The sequence below is a fragment of the Perna viridis genome, chromosome 15 (genome assembly GCF_037379345.1).
Source record: "Perna viridis isolate PV_CMFRI_1.1 ecotype Kerala chromosome 15, ASM3737934v1, whole genome shotgun sequence".
Classification (NCBI taxonomy): domain Eukaryota; kingdom Metazoa; phylum Mollusca; class Bivalvia; order Mytilida; family Mytilidae; genus Perna; species Perna viridis.
In genome coordinates this window covers 917,825-942,168 of record NC_142459.1, presented here as the reverse complement: position 1 = coordinate 942,168, position 24,344 = coordinate 917,825, and the positions used below count along the sequence as shown (strand labels likewise).

General features: G+C 33.7%; 1 protein-coding gene across 16 annotated transcripts in view; it reads right to left on the bottom strand.

The window, feature by feature from the left end:
- The window catches only part of LOC148596464 (tight junction protein 1-like), a 98,663-nt gene that overhangs the window by 10,188 nt on the left and 64,131 nt on the right, over positions 1-24,344 (bottom strand). For 13 of the 16 annotated variants that reach the window (XM_088563621.1, XM_088563624.1, XM_088563623.1 and 10 more), the window contains 13 exons: positions 23,786-23,871; positions 22,231-22,441; positions 21,877-21,974; positions 21,073-21,306; positions 20,277-20,328; positions 17,885-18,022; positions 16,012-16,154; positions 15,416-15,642; positions 13,916-14,104; positions 10,967-11,305; positions 5,874-6,014; positions 2,789-2,929; positions 1,462-1,683 (listed from right to left, as the gene is read on the bottom strand). In XM_088563621.1, coding sequence (XP_088419747.1) covers positions 1,462-1,683; positions 2,789-2,929; positions 5,874-6,014; positions 10,967-11,305; positions 13,916-14,104; positions 15,416-15,642; positions 16,012-16,154; positions 17,885-18,022; positions 20,277-20,328; positions 21,073-21,306; positions 21,877-21,974; positions 22,231-22,441; positions 23,786-23,871 — 2,221 coding nt within the window. The remainder of the gene's footprint in view (positions 1-1,461; positions 1,684-2,788; positions 2,930-5,873; positions 6,015-10,966; positions 11,306-13,915; positions 14,105-15,415; positions 15,643-16,011; positions 16,155-17,884; positions 18,023-20,276; positions 20,329-21,072; positions 21,307-21,876; positions 21,975-22,230; positions 22,442-23,785; positions 23,872-24,344) is intronic. The other 3 variants (XM_088563627.1, XM_088563629.1, XM_088563628.1) reach the window with 3 other exon arrangements.

Sequence of the window (24,344 nt, the reverse complement as noted above, 5' to 3'; positions counted from 1 at the left end):
GTAGGAAAGGTATGAATCACCCTAAGTTGGAAGAGAGTGACCCCTGTAACCCCAGAGTTGGAAGAGAGTGACCCCTGTAACCCTAGAGTTGGAAGAGAGTGACTCCTGTAACCCTAGATTTGGAAGAGAGTGACTCCTGTAACCCCAGAATCACACACTGTATTGAGTAGATATTAGGAAGAACTCAGGTTAGAAGAGACAACTTTCACATTCACTTCCGTTAGTGCAAAGTTCTTCAATGATATTGAGGTCAACGTAAGATCAGGTGACTTGGTAATGGGAGCCAAGGGAAAAGAAACTTTAATTAATTACCATCTGAAATTTATTTTAATGATACATATATTTTAGAAACATTTTCGATAATGTTCGGAGACTTCTTCCTGGAGACTTATTCCCAAATAACTATTACTGTTCTTGTAGTCTCCGATATCCTGTCTGGTATAAAACAGTAAACCAGTTTTCATCACATTCATACAACAGTAAACCAGTTTTTATCAGATTCATAAAACAGTAAACCAGTTTTCATGTAAATGGCGAATGTGAAAGTCATCTATTAATGGTAAAAGGAAGAGACATGGAAATCACACTGAATTAGTATAAAACAAACTTGGATCAATTAGGTACTTCCCCGTCTAAGAATCAGGCAAAATGTATAGAAGGTGAGGCACATAAAATAAAAAAAAAACACACAGATTTTATTTCATTAAGTTTTTATACCTGATAATCTTTAGAAAAAAGCATCAAACTGTTCGTAAAAATTTGCCTTGTAAAGATTTTGATAGGCCAAATTTAGTTAAAATTTACTACAGAAAAATGGCAGGAAAATGTTCGTGTACATTTTCCTTATATAAGCAGAACAAAATATCTACATAACAGAGGGTTCAGGATAAATTTAAAGAGCTCATCAGTTGTTTTCCAGATGTATTTCATATATTTGAGCAAAAAAAGACCAAATTGAGAATTATGGTGTGCATCCATGCCAGATTCTTACACAGAATGGTACTCAAAGGATGAATGTATGCCTAAATAATTCTTCTGTAATGTTTATGTTACATGTACAAGGATTTATGATGTGAATTTCACAATTGACCCTTTTATGCATTTATGCATGTAGGAATAACACCATATGGCGGTTTATTTCCCTGTAAAATACAGCACTTTGTAGGCATAAAAGTATATGAAAAGTTTTCATAGATAAATATTACAGATGGTGAGAAATGTATTGTATTGTAAACATGGATTCTCTTAAGTGATTATATTCACAAGCATCAATTTTCATGGTTTCAAAAAGAGTTAATAATAACCTGAACATGACTTGACTGAAGATTAGAATCAGCATGAGCAGGTGGAAAAAAAATGCTATTTTTTGCATGCAGTAGTGTGCTGTGTGAAACATTCATCCTTTAGGTTGGTCAATATCATGCTTTCTGCAACACACAGTGAGCTGCAAACACTTCTTACCCTTCTATCTTATAATCAGTCTGAGGCTGATTCTCATTAGACAGAGTTTCAGAGGGTGTAGTCTCAGTGGGCCGAGTCTCAGAGGGTGGAGTCTCAGTGGGCCGAGTTTCAGAGGAAGGAGACTCAGTGGGAGTAGACGCAGGCTTGTCACAAGACTGAACAGGAAGTTGTGATGCATTGTGGTTAGTAGAGGTGCCCTCACCAGTAGTGACAGGTTCAGAACTGTAGAGATGTTACCACTTATAATACAGTATTCAAGATTAAAAGAAAGAGGTGTTGGAGGAGACATATAACTTAAAATTTACTGAAGTTTAATTGCTACATAAAATACTTCCCAGGGTACAGCTAGATACAACTGCAGACGAAACCTGAACAGTTTTAATTTCAGTTCAGTTTAATATTTGACACTGGATAAGAATCTGACCATAACAAAAGTTATCCTTTTTGTCCCTTAATTGCTATATGGTACAAGTCACAACCCCTGAAAATCAATCCCAATATCATTTTTGTGGTATGGCATCTTTTGGTAGAATTTCAAAATCAAGTAATTGTCCAGAAATCAGGAAAACCCTTGTTTCTGGTTCCTTTTGGACCCTATTTTTTTCTAAACAATATAAATCACAAAATAAAACCCAGTCTTCTTTTTGTGGCATTGCACCAAGTGTTTAAAGAGATTTTACTCAAATATTGTTTCTATCCACTTAAGTACCATTCTGTGTAAGAATCAGGCAATGAGTGGCTTCATTTCTTGATTTGTGTTCTTTTAGCCTCAAATATATTCAAATACATCTTGAAAACAACTGAAAAGCTATTTAAATTTATCCTGAAGCATTGGTGATGTAGATATTTCTTGACCGCTCATATAAAGAAAAAGTTTAGGAAATTTTTCATGCCATTTTCCATAGTGCATTTCAACTAAATTTGAACTTTACAAATACTTTGACAGTTATTTCCTGAGGTTATGCCACACCTTATACACATTTTGCCTGATTCTTAGACAGAGAAGTACTTACGGCCTGTATGTCCTAATTGGTTCAAGTCACGACCCACAATACAGAAATGAAATGTCTACAGTCAATGGCAACAGCATAAAACCAGTTTTTTTGTGGTCATATAAAGATGAGTGCATCATAAGTATTTTTCTTGAGTTGAAAGATGAGATTGTCAATAAATAAATCTGCCTGAAAAGTCAATAACATAATTACTACAGAACAATTTGTCGCTCAAAATAAAATAAGCTTAAATCTAGTCTAAAGCGACAAGACACTTTACAACATGAACATCATGAAAAGTCTATAACATCTTGAAAACTGAAAAAAAAATTTACCTGTAATTCTTCAAGGGTCCATTTGATGACAGAACTTGGCCATGGGGTGTGTCTGACTTCCCAAAGGTAGATAACTGTGGTTTTCTGTAGGCTTCAAATGCACTACCCCTGTCATCACTATCTGCATCTTGAGATCCTCCCCTGAATAAAATATGTACTTTGAGATGTTCATATTCTGAAGGTCATCCACTGCGAAAAATAAACTCTTGTTGAAAATGTCTTTTGAGATTTTCCAATGAAGAAATAAACATGGAGAAATTATCTTACTCGTACCTTTCCTGTAGCATTATCTATCTTAACAGCCGGTGTAATTTCTGGATGGTCACATGATAAAAAATGGCAGAAATATGTTTTTAATGTATTATGGAAATCTTTGTCTGTTATGAAAGAAAACCTTGTAGTAGCCAAAAAACATTGTATGATTTTGTGTTGTGTTGACTACTCGCGATTGGATTAAACCACTCGTCCAAATAATTCAAGCAGCAATATGCAAATGAAGAAAAATTCATCCACCAATGATAACAATAGTTGCAGAATGACGTTGAGACTAGTATAGCTCTATCAATGATGCTACGCATGCTAAGTGCTAATTTGACCTAGACAGTTCAATTGCACCACCAGGGAGTGTGTACATTTGACCTGGATGCCAAGACAAAAATAGATTTCATCAAGTAACCACAGAATGATTTCCAAAAAAACTTACCGGGTAGAAGTAATATAATTCAATACAAAGATTCAATTTTTTTCCCCATAATGTAGATTATCAAAATTGTACAAAAATGTTATAAGGTCCAGTAACTGTCTATGATTATTTAGACATTCAATAGATCTGTTGAAGGGATTCGGCTTACCCCTCACCCTCCAACAGAATCTTCTGACTGTCTTAATAATCATAGACGGTCACCTGGGAGCTTAAAACTTATAATACCACTATGACCTTCATTATTGTTTTTTACTTAATCTGTAATATGTTTGTATCATATTCAATTTCCCCATTGACTTTCAAGCTTTCCTTTGAAACAGAATGAAATCAGTCCAAGTTACTTTGATGCTTACATAAGATTGATGTAAAGTTGTGAATACAAACGTTACAATTATTTGTAACAGTTGTGTCCCTTACCCTAGGTCTAGCTTCTTAAGATGAAAAAAAGCCTGACAAATTCAAATGTAAAAATGGAAAATACTTTTTCAGATGATAATTTTGTATTTATAATTGTATTCTGATATGATGTGCTTAAAATCTCTTTAGTCCACAGCCGTGGTAAAACAGAGATAAACATATGACCAACATTGTAGACATACAACAGTGTTTTTCCCTGACAGATTTAACCAATATCACATAATTTTGCATTTTCTGCAACACTAGGCTGCGTCCTATCAATAATATAAAAAAAAACTAGCTCAACTGGTTGATTATATCTAATATAAACAAAACCATGACATTGGGATTCCTTAATGAAGCAATATCTTTAGCTCTGCTCTAATTTGTCATGCAGAAAACGATGTGTCCTCATTTCTGCCCTGTGTCATGCAGAAAACTATGTGTAGTCAATTCTCCCGTTTCGTGCAGAAAACTAATCTTCCCCTGTGTCATGCAGAAAACTATATGTAGTCTATTTTCCCCAGTGTCATGCAGACAAAATATATTGTACACTTCTCCCAAGTGTCATGCAGAAAAAAATATGTGTACATTTCTGAACTTCTCCCCTGCATTATGCACAAAACCATGTGTGTATTTCCCCTTTGCCATGCAGTGCGAAAATAAATGTTTTCTCTCCTCAATGTGAAGCATTTGTATTCTCCCACAACCATGACCTTTAACCCTTAAACAAGACTATTTGAGGCCATCCATGGGAAATTAAGTTAAACAGTAAACATTGATTAAATAAACTGTTTTGTAGGATGCTGTTGTTGTTCTCTGACTAGAAAAGAAAATGCCACCAACTTACCATGGAGTAAAAACCTTAAATTACCTCCCTTTGGAGTCATTCATTAAAAATGACAATTCTTCAAGTATATCTTTATATGATGCCCAACTTATGTAAGATCTGCAACTTTAAGCCAAATTGCTTCCATATTAAGCAGACAGTAGGGTATGTTGGTGTAGTTTAGATGTTCTGTCATACCCCACCATCATTTTGATATGGAAAATTTGACCTAGACGGACCTCATCAGTAGAAAAAAGCTAATAGTAACATGTAGCAGTGGTGGATCCAGAGGGGGTGCAGGGTGTTGGCTCGCCCAATTTTATTGGAAAATTTGTCATTTTCATGTGTAAAATTGACAAAAAAATGGCAAAAAATATTCCAGCACTCCCTTTTCTCAAGAAATCACAGCTGGCACACCACCTTTTCTAAGTTTCTGAATCCACCCAAATGTAGGAAAATTATCTGTACAAATCAAATTCTTTTGTTCTTCTAATGCAACTTTATTTTGAAAATGGAACCTCCCTTTTGTGGTATGGAATCTATTACATGCAGTAATGGTAAGTACTGGTTGCAATCTGTACATTGATAAATATCTCACAGAATTTTTTCTTCTCCAATTTCCAAAAGATAAGGGCCATAACTCCCAAAACTTCCTAATTAAATCTTCTGGTAGAATTTTGTCGAGATCCATTATTTAATATTGAAATTACTGCATGGAAACCAACTATCTTGGGGCATTTCAGTGATGACACAGATAACAACAGTACCCAGGGGTTCAAATTAGCTTTCAAATGTGACAAATCTAGGAGTCTCTCAAATTTCAAAATCAAAGACGCACTAGAAGAAAGCACCTCAATAAAATGTCAACATAAAGAGACAGAAGGTCCAAAATTTAGAAAGAAATTTTAAGGTCCATAAATTGAGGGCACTAGACCCTGGATTACTGCTTTGTTGAACTCATGAGTACCATACAATATTACCACAAAAGATTCGCGATTGGCCTCTTATTACCCAAAATTTTTCTGAGATTATCAAAATGCCTCATAAAACCTTATTTTATTTGTTCATTGCACATTGTGAAGTCATGTGACATTAATAAAAATAAAATGCTGTATCATATGAAAAGACTTAAAACCCCTTGGATGGCCTCTTATTACCGTAAATCTTCCTGAGATTTTGATCGTGTCTCATAAAATCCCGGAGTAATAAGTTTAGCATAAGACGACAGTGTTCTCAACTGCCTCTCAGTACCCGTCCAACTTTTACGGAAATCTGCCCGCCTTAATTCATCATCAGTTCTGAAAAGTTTTCATTAAAATTATGACTGATTGATAGAAGTGCAGTGTCTGTCCATTTCATGCTGACTTGCATAGCCCTTTCTGATAAAAATAGTAAGGTGCACAAAAACAATAGTAATTGGAGATAAAAAAAAAACAGTAAGGTCTTTACAACTATATTAAGACATAGTTTTGCTTCATGTTTTTTTTCATATTAAAATGAAAATGAGCATTGGTACAACAGTTACAGAGCAATATTAAAAAGATGGAACTCAACTGAAAATAATTAAGAAAATCAGGAAGTTTGCCAAATCGTAACGAATTTCACAACTGTAATGGCAAAAAAAATGGCCTAGTCGTGAGCCCAAATCGTAAGAGTATGCAACTCTGTTTCATGCAAATGGTTGAGAATATTTGATCAATCCAACAGATCTTTGTAGAAGACAGAAGTCAGACTTCTGAAGTCTAAAAATAGATCCTACTTTATAGAAGACAGAAGTCAGACTTCTGAAGTCTCAAAATAGATCCTACTTTATAGAAGACAGAAGTCAGACTTCTGAAGTCTCAAAATAGATCCTACTTTATAGAAGACAGAAGTCAGACGTCTGAAGTCTAAAAACAGATCCTACTTTATAGAAGACAGAAGTCATGCATTTCAGGATGAGAATGACTGACCAATCAAACAGACCCTGCCTTGTACTAGTCTGACACACTAAGCCAATCAAACAGACCCTGCCTTGTACTAGTCCGACACACTAAGCCAATCAAACAGACTTTGCCTTGTACTAGTCCGACACACTAAGCCAATCAAACAGACTTTGCCTTGTACTAGTCCGACACACTAAGCCAATCAAACAGACCCTGCCTTGTACTAGTCCGACACACTAAGCCAATCAAACAGACTTTGCCTTGTACTAGTCCGACACACTAAGCCAATCAAACAGACCCTGCCTTGTACTAGTCCGACACACTAAGCCAATCAAACAGACCCTGCCTTGTACTAGTCCGACACACTAAGCCAATCAAACAGACCCTGCCTTGTACTAGTCCGACACACTAAGCCAATCAAACAGACTTTGCCTTGTACTAGTCCAACACACTAAGCCAATCAAACAGACCCTGCCTTGTACTAGTCTGACACACTAAGCCAGATCTTTCATTGGCAAGCTTACAGAAGCAACAGCCTGCAGGTATGCATGCACCCCACTTGAACACATTATTCTGAATTTCTGACTACGAGCCAACCAGTTGTCACTCTTTTACCTTAAATACTGAGTGCTCGTCAGATTAGCAAAGACTACCAATTTTAAAGTCTATGGTGCGACTTGACCTGGGATTGAACCTTTGACTTGCTGCTCTAAAGGCAAGCAAGCTACCTCAAACCACCATGCTGTTCTCTTAAAAAGACACTGGATCAAGGCAACCATGGTGTACATATTTTTAACATAAAGGACAGTTTTCTCATGGGGATTCATAATACAGCTCCTTCCATGCTTTTTTCTGTTTGGTACAAATGTATTAAAATTTGTATGATTTTCAAGATAGTATGGATAGATTCACAAGCTGTAGAGTATAATTTGCAACAAATATGCATAAAAAATACAAAAATCAGTAAAAAAAACCAAAAAAAACACCCCTGTGATACTAAAAAAGATTCAAGAAACTGAAACCAATCTATAATCTAAGGGAGGTAATAAAGGGGAGATAACTTAAGGCAGTCATGACTGATCTATTCTTTATTAATCTTTACATCTTTAAACTTTATACAGATATACTTTATTTGTACAAGATCTAACAAGAGAAATTAAGTAAAATAATGCTTCCTTATTCTTTCAATTATATAATTAGTAAAAATAGAGAAAAACTTTGTAAATCTGTCAAAATGTTTGATATGTATAAACATGTCAAATATATAAATCATTGTTGAAAAATATATACAACATAAAGAATGTAATATATAAAAAAAATATCGCAAGTTTCATAAATGCCATCAAAATTTTGATTGCTACAATAAAATTATATTTTCCTTTTCCACTAAAAATTGAAAAAAATGTACTTGCATAGAAAGTAATATTGACAAAATATTTTATAAATCTATCTATATACAAGTTATTACCTTTATTCAATAGAAAATTATAAACTGACATGTAAATAATAATAAAAAAAAAACTTTTTTCAATTACTCTTCCTGATAAAAAATATGGTTGCCATCTATGTTTCTATAAAAATTATAGAATTTTGAACATTACTTGACAAATGCTATTTCATTTACATGTACCAAGGAAGACAAAAATATATAATGCCATTGAAAAAAATGTACAACTACATGTATCTTTATCTGAAAAAAAAAATCAAGAATTAAATCTTATAAAAATAATGAACTCTACCAAATTTTATAAAAATGTGAAAAATACTTCACTACAAATTTCTTTAAATTAAAAACCAGTCATGACTGCCATAAGAAAAAAAGAAAAGACAACTTTCTAATCAGATAAACAATGGGGGAGAGAGGAGTAAGCTGTTTCTGAAGATAAATCATATGTTACCATATATATGGCTCCTTCAAAACGCATGATATGAATAAAAAAAAAAACAACCAAAGTAGATACAGAGTAATTGTACATATAATATTCCGACAGCAGTTAAAGTGGTTCATGAAACAGAAAATCCCAAAATGAATTTTATGCCTATTAATGTTATCTTGACTTGCTGTCAATACATTCATCTATCAAATAAATCAACCAAATCATGAACAATGACTCTTGTAAAGTACCAATTTTATACACAGTTTTAATTTCATTAGGTCAGTAATCAGTAATAAAAGTAAATTTGGTGTTTTTTTTTTTTTTTAACATACATGACTTTTATATAGACTACTACTTAAGGAGGTAAACCTAGGGTAAGGGACACAACTCTTACAAATCATTGGAATGTTTGTATTCAGCATTTGACACCAAGCTCAAGTAAGCATCTAGGTAACTTGGATTGATTTCATTCTGTTTCAAATGAAAGCTTGAAAGGCTTTGGTGAAATTGTACATAATACAAACATATCACTGATTTCAAGAGTTATGTCCCTTACCCCAGGTCTACCTCCTTAAATGGTTTTATCTTCAAATTTAACTTGTCCATCTAAGAACCAGGCACTGGGTGATACAAGAAGAAAATAATGCCTAACTTTTTATTGCTAAAATATGTTCAACTCACAGTCACCTGTGATGACAATCTTGATACAAAAAAATACAGGGACAGAATATGCAACCAAACACACCATAATAGATTTTGAAAAGTGGAAATTTGCATTTTTTATATATTTTGGTATCTCCCAAAAACTCAGCTGAAAAGTAATGAACTTAAGGACCTTTAATTTTTGTGTTTAAAAATTCTTGTGAAAATGTATGCACTTATGTGTTTACCTTTAGTTTTACAACAGGAAATAAAATCCTCAAAAAGTAAAACCCTTTTAATACAGTATTGAACAGACACAAAATATTACTGTGAATGTATTAATTTTTGTGGTTACCAATTTTCGCGGATTCTGTAAAGTGAACATATTCGCCGGTATCAATTTTGCGATTTCAAAAAAATGATAAACGTTCTATATTGTTCAAACTTTTGTAGGTATTATTTTTCGCCCACCACAAAATTGAGAAAATTAGTTGAACATGAAAATTAATACTTTAATAGTATTTTAACTTTTTGATACCTCAGTACATGTAGTTTTGATCTAATTCAAACCCTAGATTATCAATATCTAAAACAGTCCCTTCATATCAGTTTAAGTGTCAGTATCTGTAAAAATCAGGCAGTGGGTGAAACATGGTATGAGAAAACCCACCATTTTGATAGTTTAATTTAATAAAGGAAAACAGACAAGATTTTCCATATTATGCTAGCCCATTGAGTTACAATTTCACTGAAATGCACTGAAAATGAACATGTCAAGGACAAAAACCTCATTTTCTAAAATTATATTGAAAAATTTCTGAGCAAAGCCAGTAATGCCAAGATTAAATAATCATCTTTTCAAATAGAGAAGGTATCCTTGTCTGATATTTTATTGTCACATCGGTTTTTTTTTAACACGCATGTTTCCGATTTTTCCCATTTTGCCTGATTCTTACAAACACTTATACTTAAATGTATTTGGAGTCTTGGTGTGAGTTATTTCTAGTCTTATGCATACATATATCTTTTGAAAAAAAATTAAGCTATTTTTACAATATACAAAAGGAAAACTATAACTTGATCCAAGTAAAGTTTGTGTTCCGTTTGACAGACTTTTTCAGTTACTGCTTGCTTGCTAGTTGTGAAGAAGAAGCAACAGTTAACAAATATTCTTATTTGTCTTTCCATTCTTAAGAAATAAGTGTACGAAATACACACTTTTTTTAAAGTATTGATAAAATATAGTATAATATACATATCTATATTGCCATTAGGATATGTTAAACCTTGTATAAGGGAGACAACCATTGTAAGGAGAGATAACCCTTGTCAAAGGGAGATAAACACAGTGTAGGGGAGATAATACATTAAGCATGCAGCAGTCATGAAGGGTCATGCTATATACTATTTCTAAAATGCAAGAAAAAGGTAGATACATGTACTTGTAGATGTTAGTGTAGCTGAACACCACCAATTTAACAAACAACAGACATCAATGAACCAAAATTGAGATGTACGACAATGAAACACCTCAACCATAAGTAATACAAATTTCACTTTTAACAAGTGAGCCAAGCCCAAATATGTCAAAAGTTACAAATTAATTTAATTTAAAAATGAAAGACAGAAACTTAACTTGATTCTAAATTTAGTTAAGTGTGATATATAGAAAGTATGATTTATGTTAAAATATGAAGATTTTTTTTAAATGTTAAAACCTGACAAAAAATACCAAAACCATCAGTTAATCACACAGGGTGATAGCTGCAGCTGTGAAGAAGTTCTAAGGTCAAAAGGTCCTCTCACCTTGGACGATCTCCTGGGCTGACATAGCCAGGGTCACGTGAGTAATAGTCTTGGTTACCACGGAGATCTGATGGTCCTTGATTCTGAATAGAATTCATTTTCGCAATCTCCTTAGTGTCCATGTATATTTGATTTTCAAAGTACCGACCAGAGTTACTGCCCCTGTTTACATTTCCTACATTGGGTTTGGCATAATGGCTTTGGTGAGGAGGGGGAGGCTGCTGTTGCCGTTGGTAACCAGATCGTGGAACTACATAATCATAAGGATTTTCATCACCATGGAAACGATCGGGTTTATGGACTGTTGCATAAGGACTGGAATCACTATAGTTATATGATCTGCAAGGCAAAGGAAAAAAAGCTGATTACATAATAGGCTTAGCTGAACAAGGAATTGTGACTGATACAAACACACAGTGGGATACTAAATAACAAAAGAAAATCCTCTACTTAGTGCTTCTATTACTAGGTACCAATCCATTAATTATAATATAATCCAGTAAACAGTTAATTATTGTTCAGGGGATATTAGTTTTAGTGGTTTTTTGTGGGTTTGGTAAATCACAAACTTTAGTTCCAAATTTAACAGAAATTCCCATTCATTTGTAGGATAGAGTAATCAAATCTAGAATTTACAAAGAATCCTTTTGAGCCTAAATCACAAAATTGGTACCCACTAAATAAAAGTACTTCACAATATCCACTTTCAAGGTGCCAATATGCTATAACAATACTTAGCATGGTAAATATCAATTTTCATGGGAAGATACACAAGTTCATCAATTCTTAAACCGGTAGTTTTCAGTAAACACATCAATGGAAATCACCTTTTCATTGGGAACCAAATTTCATGGTTTGGCCTACCAACAAAAACCACGAAAATTTGTACACCATGAATAACAATACTTCCACAGTATACTTTATTTTTTTCAAAAACAAGGACATTATTCCTATATATTGTGTCTGTGGCAGCCTAACAAAGGAAAATCAGGACAGAACTCTTTACATAAAAAGTTACTTTTTTTTTAAACTTGAAAATCTGCATCTTCCTTGCCTCTTAGTAAGGAATTATATACTACAAATCATATAAAAACCAAGACAAGAAAACTAACAGCTCACTAGTGATACCCCTGTTATCTAACAGTTCACTAGTGATACCACTTTATCTAACAGCTCACTAGTGATACCTCTGTTATCTAACAGCTCACTAGTGATACGTTACCTAACAGCTCACTAGTGATACCCCTGTTATCTAACAGCTCACTAGTGATACCACTTTATCTAACAGCTCACTAGTGATACCCCTGTTATCTAACAGCTCACTAGTGATACCTCTGTTATCTAACAGCTCACTAGTGATACCCCTGTTATCTAACAGCTCACTAGTGATACCACTTTATCTAACAGCTCACTAGTGATACCCCAGCTCACTAGTGATACCTCTGTTATCTAACAGCTCACTAGTCATACCACTTTATCTAACAGCTCACTAGTGATACCCCAGCTCACTAGTGATACCTCTGTTATCTAACATCTCACTAGTGATACCCCTGTTATCTAACAGCTCACTAGTGATACCCCTGCTATCTAACAGCTCACTAGTGATACCACTTTATCTAACAGCACACTAGTGATACCTCTGTTATCTAACATCTCACTAGTGATACCACTTTATCTAACAGCTCACTAGTGATACCCCAGCTCACTAGTGATACCTCTGTTATCTAACATCTCACTAGTGATACCCCTGTTATCTAACAGCTCACTAGTGATACCCCTGTTATCTAACAGCTCACTAGTGATACCTCTGTTATCTAACAGCTCACTAGTGATACCTGTTATCTAACAGCTCACTAGTGATACCCCTGTTATCTAACAGCTCACTAGTGATACGTTATCTAACAGCTCACTAGTGATACCCCTGTTATCTAACAGCTCACTAGTGATACCCCTGTTATCTAACAGCTCACTAGTGATACCCCTGTTATCTAACAGCTCACTAGTGATACGTTATCTAACAGCTCACTAGTGATACCCCTGTTATCTAACAGCTCACTAGTGATACCACTTTATCTAACAGCTCACTAGTGATACCCCAGCTCACTAGTGATACCACTTTATCTAACAGCTCACTAGTGGTACCACTTTATCTAACAGCTCACTAGTGATACCCCTGTTATCTAACAGCTCACTAGTGATACCACTATCTAACAGCTCACTAGTGATACCCCAGCTCACTAGTGATACCTCTGTTATCTAACAGCTCACTAGTCATACCACTTTATCTAACAGCTCACTAGTGATACCCCAGCTCACTAGTGATACCTCTGTTATCTAACATCTCACTAGTGATACCCCTGTTATCTAACAGCTCACTAGTGATACCCCTGCTATCTAACAGCTCACTAGTGATACCACTTTATCTAACAGCACACTAGTGATACCTCTGTTATCTAACATCTCACTAGTGATACCACTTTATCTAACAGCTCACTAGTGATACCCCAGCTCACTAGTGATACCTCTGTTATCTAACATCTCACTAGTGATACCCCTTTATCTAACAGCTCACTAGTGATACCACTTTATCTAACAGCTCACTAGTGGTACCACTGCTTTCAATCAGATTTCAGGAAATTTCAAGTTTTTTTCGGCAGGAAGTAGAAGTCATACAAATGCAACCCATGATATGGTACACCCATATAAAGCTTTTATAAAACATCAACAGCTTGTTTCAATGATGGAATGACAGACATAGGTAAAACAGAATACCCCCTCTCCTACGGAGTGGGGTATAAAAATATGTATATTGTCACAGCAAAACTATCTAAGCATGAAATGGCAAGGCTAATACATCATGTGCAATATGGCTTTCCTTTAGGTGGTCTTAGGGACAGAAGAGAATGGTTTGCCTAATAACCAGCATCAAGGAAGAAACTTTGTACTCACCTATTTGTATTTTCATAGTTGCGTATTTTGAGTTCGTCAGGTTCGATGCCTCGATCCTTCAGGTTGTATGTTTTGACTGGTACTGGAGGGGGAATCTTCTTCTGAGGTTGATCGGGCTGTTGATGAGAGGGTGATGTTGGGAGACGAGATGTTGATAATGATCTTGGTTTCTGGTTTGGTTCATTACCTCTGTAAAATAGAATTCTGAAAGTTCTAAGATTGATTGATTGATTGTGGTATAATGTCCTCTGGCAGATATATTTAATCAATTTCACAATGAGAAGGTATGACCGATGGAACAGACACTGCTTTGCACCAGTCTGACTATTATTTTTGTAAATGAGTTTTATTACTTTTATTTAATTCTATGTCAATTGCTCTGATATTGAAACCCAAAGATCGTAAACATGTCAAGCGTGGGCACCAAGGTGTAAAATTAGTCTGGACAGCTGGTCATAGACAAACAAGTAATAAACAATATTTTATGGTATTCAATTAAAAACTGCTACCTTTAAATCAGGTTACGCTAATTAGATAACACTTAAATTGATTATAATTTGCACCAATTGTGAATGTGTTACGACATACCGTAAACTGCTATAAATTTGCTTATAAAAGGACAGATAACTCTGGAATGCACCATCTGATTAAAGATTTTTTAAACGCATCTTCAAGAGTTTGTTTATATATTTTTAAGGTTTTGAAGAATAAGGATGACTCAATATAACATTGTTGTATTCGTTCAGCACTGATCAATTATTTTTTCAGTTCAATCAGTCGCCGGTTTGATTTACATTGACAACTTTTGTTTTCCTACGACATGTGATTGCAGTTTACTCCGTGAATGAAAACAATCAATAAAATGTAAACAATTCTAATGAACTTGTACATGAACTATTTTTTTTAAAAATCCTTATATTAGTCGAAGTGGATAATAAGTCGAGGCTGACATTTTGCTGAAAAAAAATTAAATTATACTTCAAAAATATGGCTAATAATTTTATATTTTGAGTCATTTTGAAACCTTACTAACTTGTCAGATTTTCTTCATTTCTGTCAGCCGAAAAAAATTTAAAAAATAAATTTTGAAAGTGCAAGCAATTAGCAATTTGTTATCTCTTTGATTAAACCCAAGTGAGAAAATAATTTTGGTATCTTGGCCGATTTTTATTTCTTATTGTTTCTTTGGGTGGGTGCAACATAGGTGTTATTTTGGAAAAAAATTTCGAATGGGAGATCTCCCTCTCAAATTATTTTCAAAGCGGGAGATTTGCTGAAAACTGAAGTTTTCATAACACTTTTTGACAAGAATTGAACTAATTAAATATATGATAGGCCGAAAAGTTGAGAAATATTGGAAAAATTTTGGAATGTGGCAAAATCTCCTATTTCACATGGGCAAGTTAGTGGGAGATTATTGAATTTTTCATCAAATATTGAGAGTCTTCCACTGAAAGCAGGAGACTTAACACCTAAGGTTATAATCACAGACATACATACCTATATCTGGCTGATAGGTCTGAGAGTTTGGATTTATCCACGTTAGACGTATTCACCGGGTGAGCTGTACTTCGTGTAAATCTATATGGATCATGTGACATATTAGCATTGCGAACACCTTTGGTCCCAAATTTCTCCCGCAGTTTGGAATCATCATGTTTGTTGGCGGGATGTGATGTATATCGAGTATAGGAATCTCCACTAAATGAAGCATTATCATTGTATGGCTGAAAAATGAACAATGTATAACTTTTAAAGAAAACATATTCATTTCAGATCTTCATGTCATAATTTAAATGTTGTTTATAGCAATTTAAAACGAGTGATACCATACATAAGATATGATAGAAACTACAGCAAATAGAAATAGAGTGATACCATACACAAAGTGGAAATTGGCAAAATCAGAAGTAAATACACAGTAAAGAAAGAATCATAATGGTAAAATCGGGAAATAGCGGAAATTAGCTAAAAACATAAGAAAATTATTCCTGCAAATTTGAAATTAAGGTGCTTCCAATATATACCACCAAATCATTGAGTGAGTGAATAAATTTAATAGTTTCACCCACAATGCATTATTCAGAAAGTGATACCTTGTTGTCTGGCGGTAAGTGAGAATGTGGCGGGGGCTGAGAATCATATTGTCGACTGTGATGAGCTGGGTCGCTGTCTGTACGTCTGTGATCTGGTGGTGATTTATGACTGTGTGGATCAAAGGCGGGATCGAACCATCGATCTGAAAATATAAGAACAGAATACTGTGCAGCATCTTATTTTGGCAGAGTTAAAACTTGGAGATTTTGAGGCAAACAGGTATAACCAATATTTTGATGTTTCTATTTGGCGGATGCTAAATGGTGCACTAAGAACTTAGGCCAACAGTTAATAATTTGTTGTTTTCAGATGGACTCCTAAAATACACCAAAATGAGCACCCTGTGAAAATTACTCGCTATACAGTACAAGATGCCTACCACAATACTGTGTCTACTATATAGAACATTTTATTGTGGTTTTATTTCTATTTCAAACATTATTGATAACAAAACAGGGTTAACAAGAAGTTTTGTCCTGCTATACATACAAAAATGTATCTCTACTCATACAGGAAGTTTATATCGGAGAGCAATCACAATTATTACAGCATATGCCTTATCTACATGAAGCCACAAACCAAATATAAGATCAATCCATCTACTGGGAGCTGAGATAATTGCAACAAAATATAGATGGTCAGACAGAATGATGGAGATACATGGAGATTCTAATGTAACTTTTCTAAAATGTTCAAGTCAGAAAATCAACACCGACTATTATTTGGTTCAAGGTTTAATTTGTTGCCATAATTGTTAATTGATACGGATGAACAAAAATAAAGTTTGCTAATATTTTTTTTTTCTGAAATAGACACTTAAATTCAAACCTTTCCTAATTAAACAATTCCAAAATTTGCTTACCCTACTGGTGCATCTGGTCCATGCTCCCCATTTTTAAGTATCTACTGTTTTTATAGGGGTTACATGATTGTGCATTTGTTACCTATCACAATATCTGTTCCTTTTTCTACCAGTGATGCTGTCTTATAAAGGAGATTTTTACCTTATGGTAGATTGTAACTATTACACCAAGCATTCTTTTCTTTTTTCTTTCAAAATCATACAGACATATATATTTTAAATTAACTAATGACATTTAAAATGATGTAAAAACAGTATGATTAAATTATTTGAAAAGAATTTTTGACATAAAAAATTGTACAGTAAAATTACAAACATCAACTGAATAAAGCCTCTTTTAAGGGGAGATAAGTAGCAGGAAAATTTTCTACAGAAATGTATTGGGAATTTTAATTTTTAAATATTACAAGAAAAATTGTTTGGTGACCCCCTTTTTTAACTTTTCGAAATACAAAAGAATGTCAGTTAAGCTTTTTTTTTTTATATAAATTCAGAAGAAATTATAAGTTTGATGACCTATGATTCTAATGCATGTTTATTTAATGAAATAGTCCAAAAAACTTAGAAAATTTATCTACAAGAAATATTAGATATGATCTACCTTAAAACAAGTTATCGATAGAGTAATCAAGGAAACCGAGATTCAAGCAAAAATCAAAAGACACACACAACAAAGAACACTAAATAACTAATTTAACACACACAAAGTAACTAAAGTATAGGAGCAAGTCGAACTCCACTAAAAATGGAAGCATGGACCAAGTGCATTGGTAGGGTAAGCATCATCTGCTTGATGAATATAAACACAATACATTTTGATTGATATTGGCTCAGTACTTATTGAGCTACCATTTACACAATATAGGAACAAGCAGAGTTTGATGGACTGTCTGATAGAGTCAAACAGCTACTAGACCTAGTCATTCAGCAAATACGAGAACAAGTTGTACCAAAAAATATCAGTTGTAGACAATTATTTTAAACACACATAGCCTTTGACCCCAACCTACCATCTGTGGGTAATGAAGGACGTAATCGCTCATGGGGTGTAATGGTGGCATAAGCATCAATATTTGATCGGCCATGATGGCGAGGTGAGAAATGATCTGCATAGTATGATGGGTAATATCTGTCTTCAGATCTGTCGACTGAAATAAACACACACCATTGTTAGTAAGTCTATATTACACTATACCAAACAAACATACTGTATGTCCCATTAATGACTACTGTGAAAGTACTTTAATTTGTGGATACCAATGTTCATGGATTACAAAAGAAACACAAGTTCATGGATTCTCGAACTCGTGGTTTTAAGGTTACCAGTATAATACACATCAAACAATATCTCCTTTTCGATGGAAACCAAATTTGTGGTTTAGCCTACCCACGAAAACCAAAAAAATTGGTACCCCACGAACAATAATACTTTCACAGTATTCCATCCGGGAAAATTATCTATATTTCAAAGTTACAAGCAAATGACAAGCTTACAGCCAAGACATTCTATTTCAAATGAACGCTTGATAGGAGAAATTGAATTGAAAATGATACAAACATATCACTGATTTCAAGAGTTATTTCCCTTACCCTAGATATACCTCCTTAAAAAATAGAGGGGACACACAGTAAATATTCTTAACAATATTAAATGTAATAAATAAAAAAAATGAGCTCAAGTCACTACATGTAAGTCAAACTCAACTGTAAACACATATATGTTTAAGGTCTGCTAATTTTTATAAATTCTTCGAGTAAACAATTGTTAGTATAAACTTTCACGGTAAAAAAAAATAATATATGACGTTGCATGCAATGTCATGCTAGACATACCCCCATTCGTTCCATGCAGAGAAAATTGCATAATACAAGATGTTGATATCAGAGAGCAATCGGACTTACAATGTATACCATATATATATATACAGCATGGCATTAGTTTTTGAATCAGGGGTTCATGCATCCCCAAACCTTTGAATCTGGGGATACAGAGGGTTTCTTAGGGTGAAAATTACCCTACACAGTCAGACAAAATATTTCACTTATGATATACATGTATATCATTTTCAATTGCTGATGCATTTTGAGGATGAAAATTTCAGTCTAAAAGACGGAACTAACAGAAAACCAGAAATTCAAAGATCAAAATAGTTTTTTTTTCATTTGCATGAAGGTTTTGACCTGTGAAATTGTATGTGCATGATTTTCATTGTACATCCAAGGTTTTACAGTATGTGAATGCTCATGCTGCTATATAAACTGATCCATCCACAGGACGCTGAGATAATTGATACTAAATTTGGACAGATAGACAAAGTGATTTGAAAATAGCACCCACTTTTTAAGTGGGGGAGGGGTCATTATTAATACACCACTTCAGTAATGTTTAAAGTACATGTATGAAAAAAAAAATAGTCACAGCCACATGCATTAAGCCATTCAAACATCAGCAATGAAGGCCACACAAATAATAGTACTGTTTCCTGCTACAAGTAGGAAAAATAAGGCCATGCAGGTAGGGAAATAACTTTTTTTCATAAACATTTTACATTGAGTTAATTAAGAAACAATCTACAGTTTAACACTGCTTATAAAATGGGTAGGCATAAAAAAAAATAGGCCTTATAGACAGAGGATTACTTAATATTCATAAAAGGATTCATTAAGTAGCAGGATGTAAGTCAATTTAATCCAAAAATATTTTCTTAAAGTACCAGTCCACATAAAATTCAGACACTACCAATGGTAAAGTGATTCATGGTGTAGAAAAACCCACCAAACAATGCTTTTTAAATCTACATATGCTATGTTTTCACAGACAGACAATCATTTCTGTATTCAGATCTGCACATTTGAGAAGAAAACATACATTTATCTCCCACTAAAATCAACCATATCAGACAAAATCAAGAACAATAAATATTGCAAAGTGCCAATTTCATGTACAGTCTATATAACTTTTATCTCAAAAGGGCAACAACTACAACTGTTATGTGATATAACTGTTTCTAAACAAAAAATAAAATTTGGTGAGTTTTTGACATGCATGAATCACTTCCTTTCTATACATTATATAGACTGCTACTTAAAAGGGAAATAAATCTACAGTCAATGAACTGTAACTTTCACCACAAATAACTTGAAATCTTCATATGAAGTTCTTTCTTCATTGTACATTAAATAAAATAAAATGGATTGACTTTCACGTACATCAAAATAAAAAATGTGTAACTCCTTCATAAATGAATGACTTTATCAAAATTCTGCAGGACGCTTTTTTGTTAGGCTCATATATAGTAATTTGTATCCAAAATGAAAATACTTCATCTCTTATCTTCATTTATGAGAAAAAAATAAAAACAAAACAAAACAAGTAAGATATTTAAGTACAAATGTACTTACGATCAACATATCTTCGATCATCGTTCAAACCACCACCCCCTGGTGACGTAGGCTGAAAATAAATATAATTCTTGTTACAGTAGATTCCACATAATAGCATACCTGTTAATTACACAAGAAGCTCAAAGAAATGTCTCCGTCATGGAAAGAAATGTCTCCGTCACGGAAAGAAATGAGGTAATTAAAAAATCAAATAATGGAAAAGTTGGCCGTGAAATTAATGTCTGAAAAACACAAATTACTAAAATTGTCAAAAAAAAAATTAGAAATTATAGAGGATATTGAATATAACGTAGACGATGAAAACAACATAAAACAGGAAGTGAGGAAATACTTTGTATTTTATTGTCATATATTTTAATCTGAATGATATTTTGAATGAAAATACTTTTAAATACATGAATCTACCTCTGAAAATTAATCCAAGATAAATACATGTAATACTGTGAAAATCAAGGGAAGTACAATTTAAAGGAATATGGGATTATATGCTGACATCAGTCTTTCTACATCACAATTTGTGACCTCATTCCAAAGATCACCTATCTATGAAGGTAACTTTGAGTATTCCCCAGAGGTGACTGCTTAATACTGGTTTGACTGTAAACCAATTTCTTCTAAAGAATAAAAAACAAAGTTTGGAAAAAGGCACTGACAACTCTGTTCTCAGTTAAAAACAATAGTTTTGAAACAATTTACCAGAAAATATATTTTTACCGTAAACAGTGAAGAGGTGTACTGTATTGACCCAAGAAAAAATAATTTTGGAAAAACCAAATTTTCATTAAAAACTTACACTTGAAGGTTTCCTATAACTCGGTGGAGCAGGGTATGGGGGAATACCAGGAATCTTTTCCATAGTGTTGACACTTGGATCTGACGAGGATCTCATCAACCGTGGACGGTGTTGAGGAGAAAAGTCAAAGTCATCTCGGTGACGGGATAGGTCCTGTTCGCTTTCCCTGGGACCAGCAAAGCTGAGACGACTTGCCATTGGGAACAAATAGTCGTCCTGGACATTAACTTCAGGCTGTCAATAATCAATACATGAAATCAGGTAAATAAAGCATTTTAACGTTTTAATAATTGAATTTAACGTTGTAATAATTGAATTATCAGATTTATAAATGAAGATAGCGGACAAGCTTCTTGTTGGTGTTCTGTACTTTTTACCCTATTTTACAAAAATTTTAACATGGAGAAAATAGAGACTATCCCTACATGTAACTTCCTGTCAAATTTTGTTGAAACTACAGAAAATCTATTTAAGTAAACAGATTATCTAATTCTATGATGCCTTGAGAAAACTAACTTGAATGTGTTGTATTTCTATGACTCACCAGACCCTCCAACATCCCGATCTGTTGATTTTGTTGTATTTCTATGACTCACCAGACCCTCCAACATCCCGATCTGTTGATTTTGTTGTACTTCTATGACTCACCTGACCCTCCGACATCCAGATCTGTTGATTTTGTTGTATTTCTATGACTCACCTGACCCTCCGACATCCAGATCTATTGATTTTGTTGTATTTCTATGACTCACCTGACCCTCCGACATCCAGGTCTGTCGATTTTGTTGTATTTCTATGACTCACCTGACCCTCCGACATCCAGATCTGTTGATTTTGTTGTATTTCTACAACTTCCATGACTCGACGAAACCAGATCTCTGTTGTATTCTGGTTAACTATTCCTGTTGGGTAATAAAATAGTTATTTAGGCACTTTTCAAGTTTAAAAATATAAGGGTCAGTCTTTGTAAGCGAGTGAAACCTAGTAAGAAAAAAACAAACACTAGAATAATTGACTAGTATAAACAAAACCCACTGAGTGGTTTCCAAGGAATTGTGTACTGAAGTGTATCAGACGCACAGACAGACATCTCCCCTTCTGTGTAGTTGCTGGGGACAAAACATATGGACTTAGGTAATGCTATAATTATATTCTCACCTGTAAACAAATGACTGTACATTTTCTCCAATTTTATACTCTGTTCGTAGAGCTTCTTGGGATTTTTACTGGAATTTTTAGCAAGTCTGGCTCGAGATTCTTTGACTACATTTTTGTTTTCTGCCTTGAGGAAGATTACAATAGGATAATACTGGGCATAGTTCAGTTTATCGACATTGTTTGGTGTCACGTCCAACAGGCAATGTCTTCTCTGAAATAAACATAACACAATTCTGATGCAAAATTTGTAATGTGGCATTTCATATGATAACAACCAAAATTTCCAGACATCAACTTAACAGTCTCAATTTTTTTTAGCACACTTAGAAAGTGTATTTTATTAACTTTTAATTATCATTTTCACAGAAAATATTAACAGCTGCATTTTGAAATAGACAAAACCATGTTGTACTTGATGATTTGTCATTGATAACCTAGATTTAAGGATGGCAAATAGTCATTTATTGGCACAATTAACATGTCACTGGTAAACTCAGTTTGCCAACAAGAAAACCAGAGTTATCACCCATTTATTGAATGATATGATGCTAGACAGATAATTTCTTGCACGACTTTTCAAATTATGAGGAGAAATGTAATAAAATGACAAACACTCTCATCTTCAGTCCTTGAACCAAAACAATGAGACTCCACGTGTGTCATTCTCTCATATATATGTCTATCATAACAACAGTTGTGAATATAATGGCGGTATTCTTCCTGACTATAGGTAGCTTTGACTACAAAATGCAGTATTTTATGCAAGAAATAGGCATTTAGATTCATCCCTAATGAAACACTAAGATTTCATAAACATGAGGAAATAATTTATGCTAAACGCAGAATTTCTCAACTCTCGTGTATGAAATCCTAGGTTTTCAGTAAGGACTTATAAAAGAGGTCATCAGTAATCTTTGAAATATACAAAACGAAAATTTTTAGAAATTGAAACTTTTTGTTGGTCTCATTATATTCAGGCATTTTTTGTCTATCATTTAGGTTTTAGTTTTTAAGAATGAAAAAGAAAGAATTTATTAAGTCATTATATTTCAGCACAATCTCTTTTTAATGTAGAAATAGAACATAAAATATCCAAGGTTTTCATAATTACTTTTAGTGTTTTTGTTTTCAAAAAAAATTTGTCTGGAATGTGTGACAGAAATTAATTGAAAAATTGTATAAAAGATTTTGGTCTGAATTGTTATTTATCATTACTTAGCATATACTGAAAAAAAAGTTATTTACTAATTGTTTTTGAAATCTGTCCCCAGAAGTCTCCTCAATAATTGAAAAAAATTGTTAATGGACAACGATGACGACGGTGCCAAGTGATGGCAATAGCTCACCTGGCCAAAGGCCAAAAATGTGAACATGTGAGTATCCTTAAATAGTGCAAACCCAGGAGTCTCATGGAAAAAATGGAATCAAGGAGACTCCTTAAATAATGTGAACCAAGGAGTCTCCTTAAATAGTGCAAACCAACCTAGAAAAAATGGAATAAGGAGTCTCCTTAAATAATGCAAGCCAAGGAGTCTTCTTAAGTAATGCGTCCTACCCTATTTATAATTTCTTTAATTGCACCAAGACGAATAATTCCTGATCTGGTTTTCTTATCATCTTCATGACCATTGCTGTCTTGTTCTAAAAATAGTTTTAGAACCTCATTAATCTTTAATAATGACATCTTCACATTTTAAAAATACAACATACATATAACAGAATAAAAGGAACTTCATTAACACATGTGAGTGGTTGAAAGAAGACTAGAAAGGCAGAAGCTTAAATCTCTTTAAAGAAATTAGTTGAAGTTTTTTTGTGGAAATAATTTACACTATATAGGTATTTCCAAAAGTAAAAAAAATCCTGATCTATCTATCTATTTAATATGAGACAGGCAACCAGTCTCTTTTGTAATGGAGTTATTTCCCCTACATGAATGTCTCAGATTAACAATCAGTAAGTTTATTAGACCTGTTCATGCCACTTGCTTCCATATTTTGATCATATTCTATGGAAATGATACGTTAAATCCTGAACTTTATGTGATTCTAACATAGATGCTATGGACAAATTCACAAATCATAATTTTGCTGCCAAAACTTTTAGAAACTGTA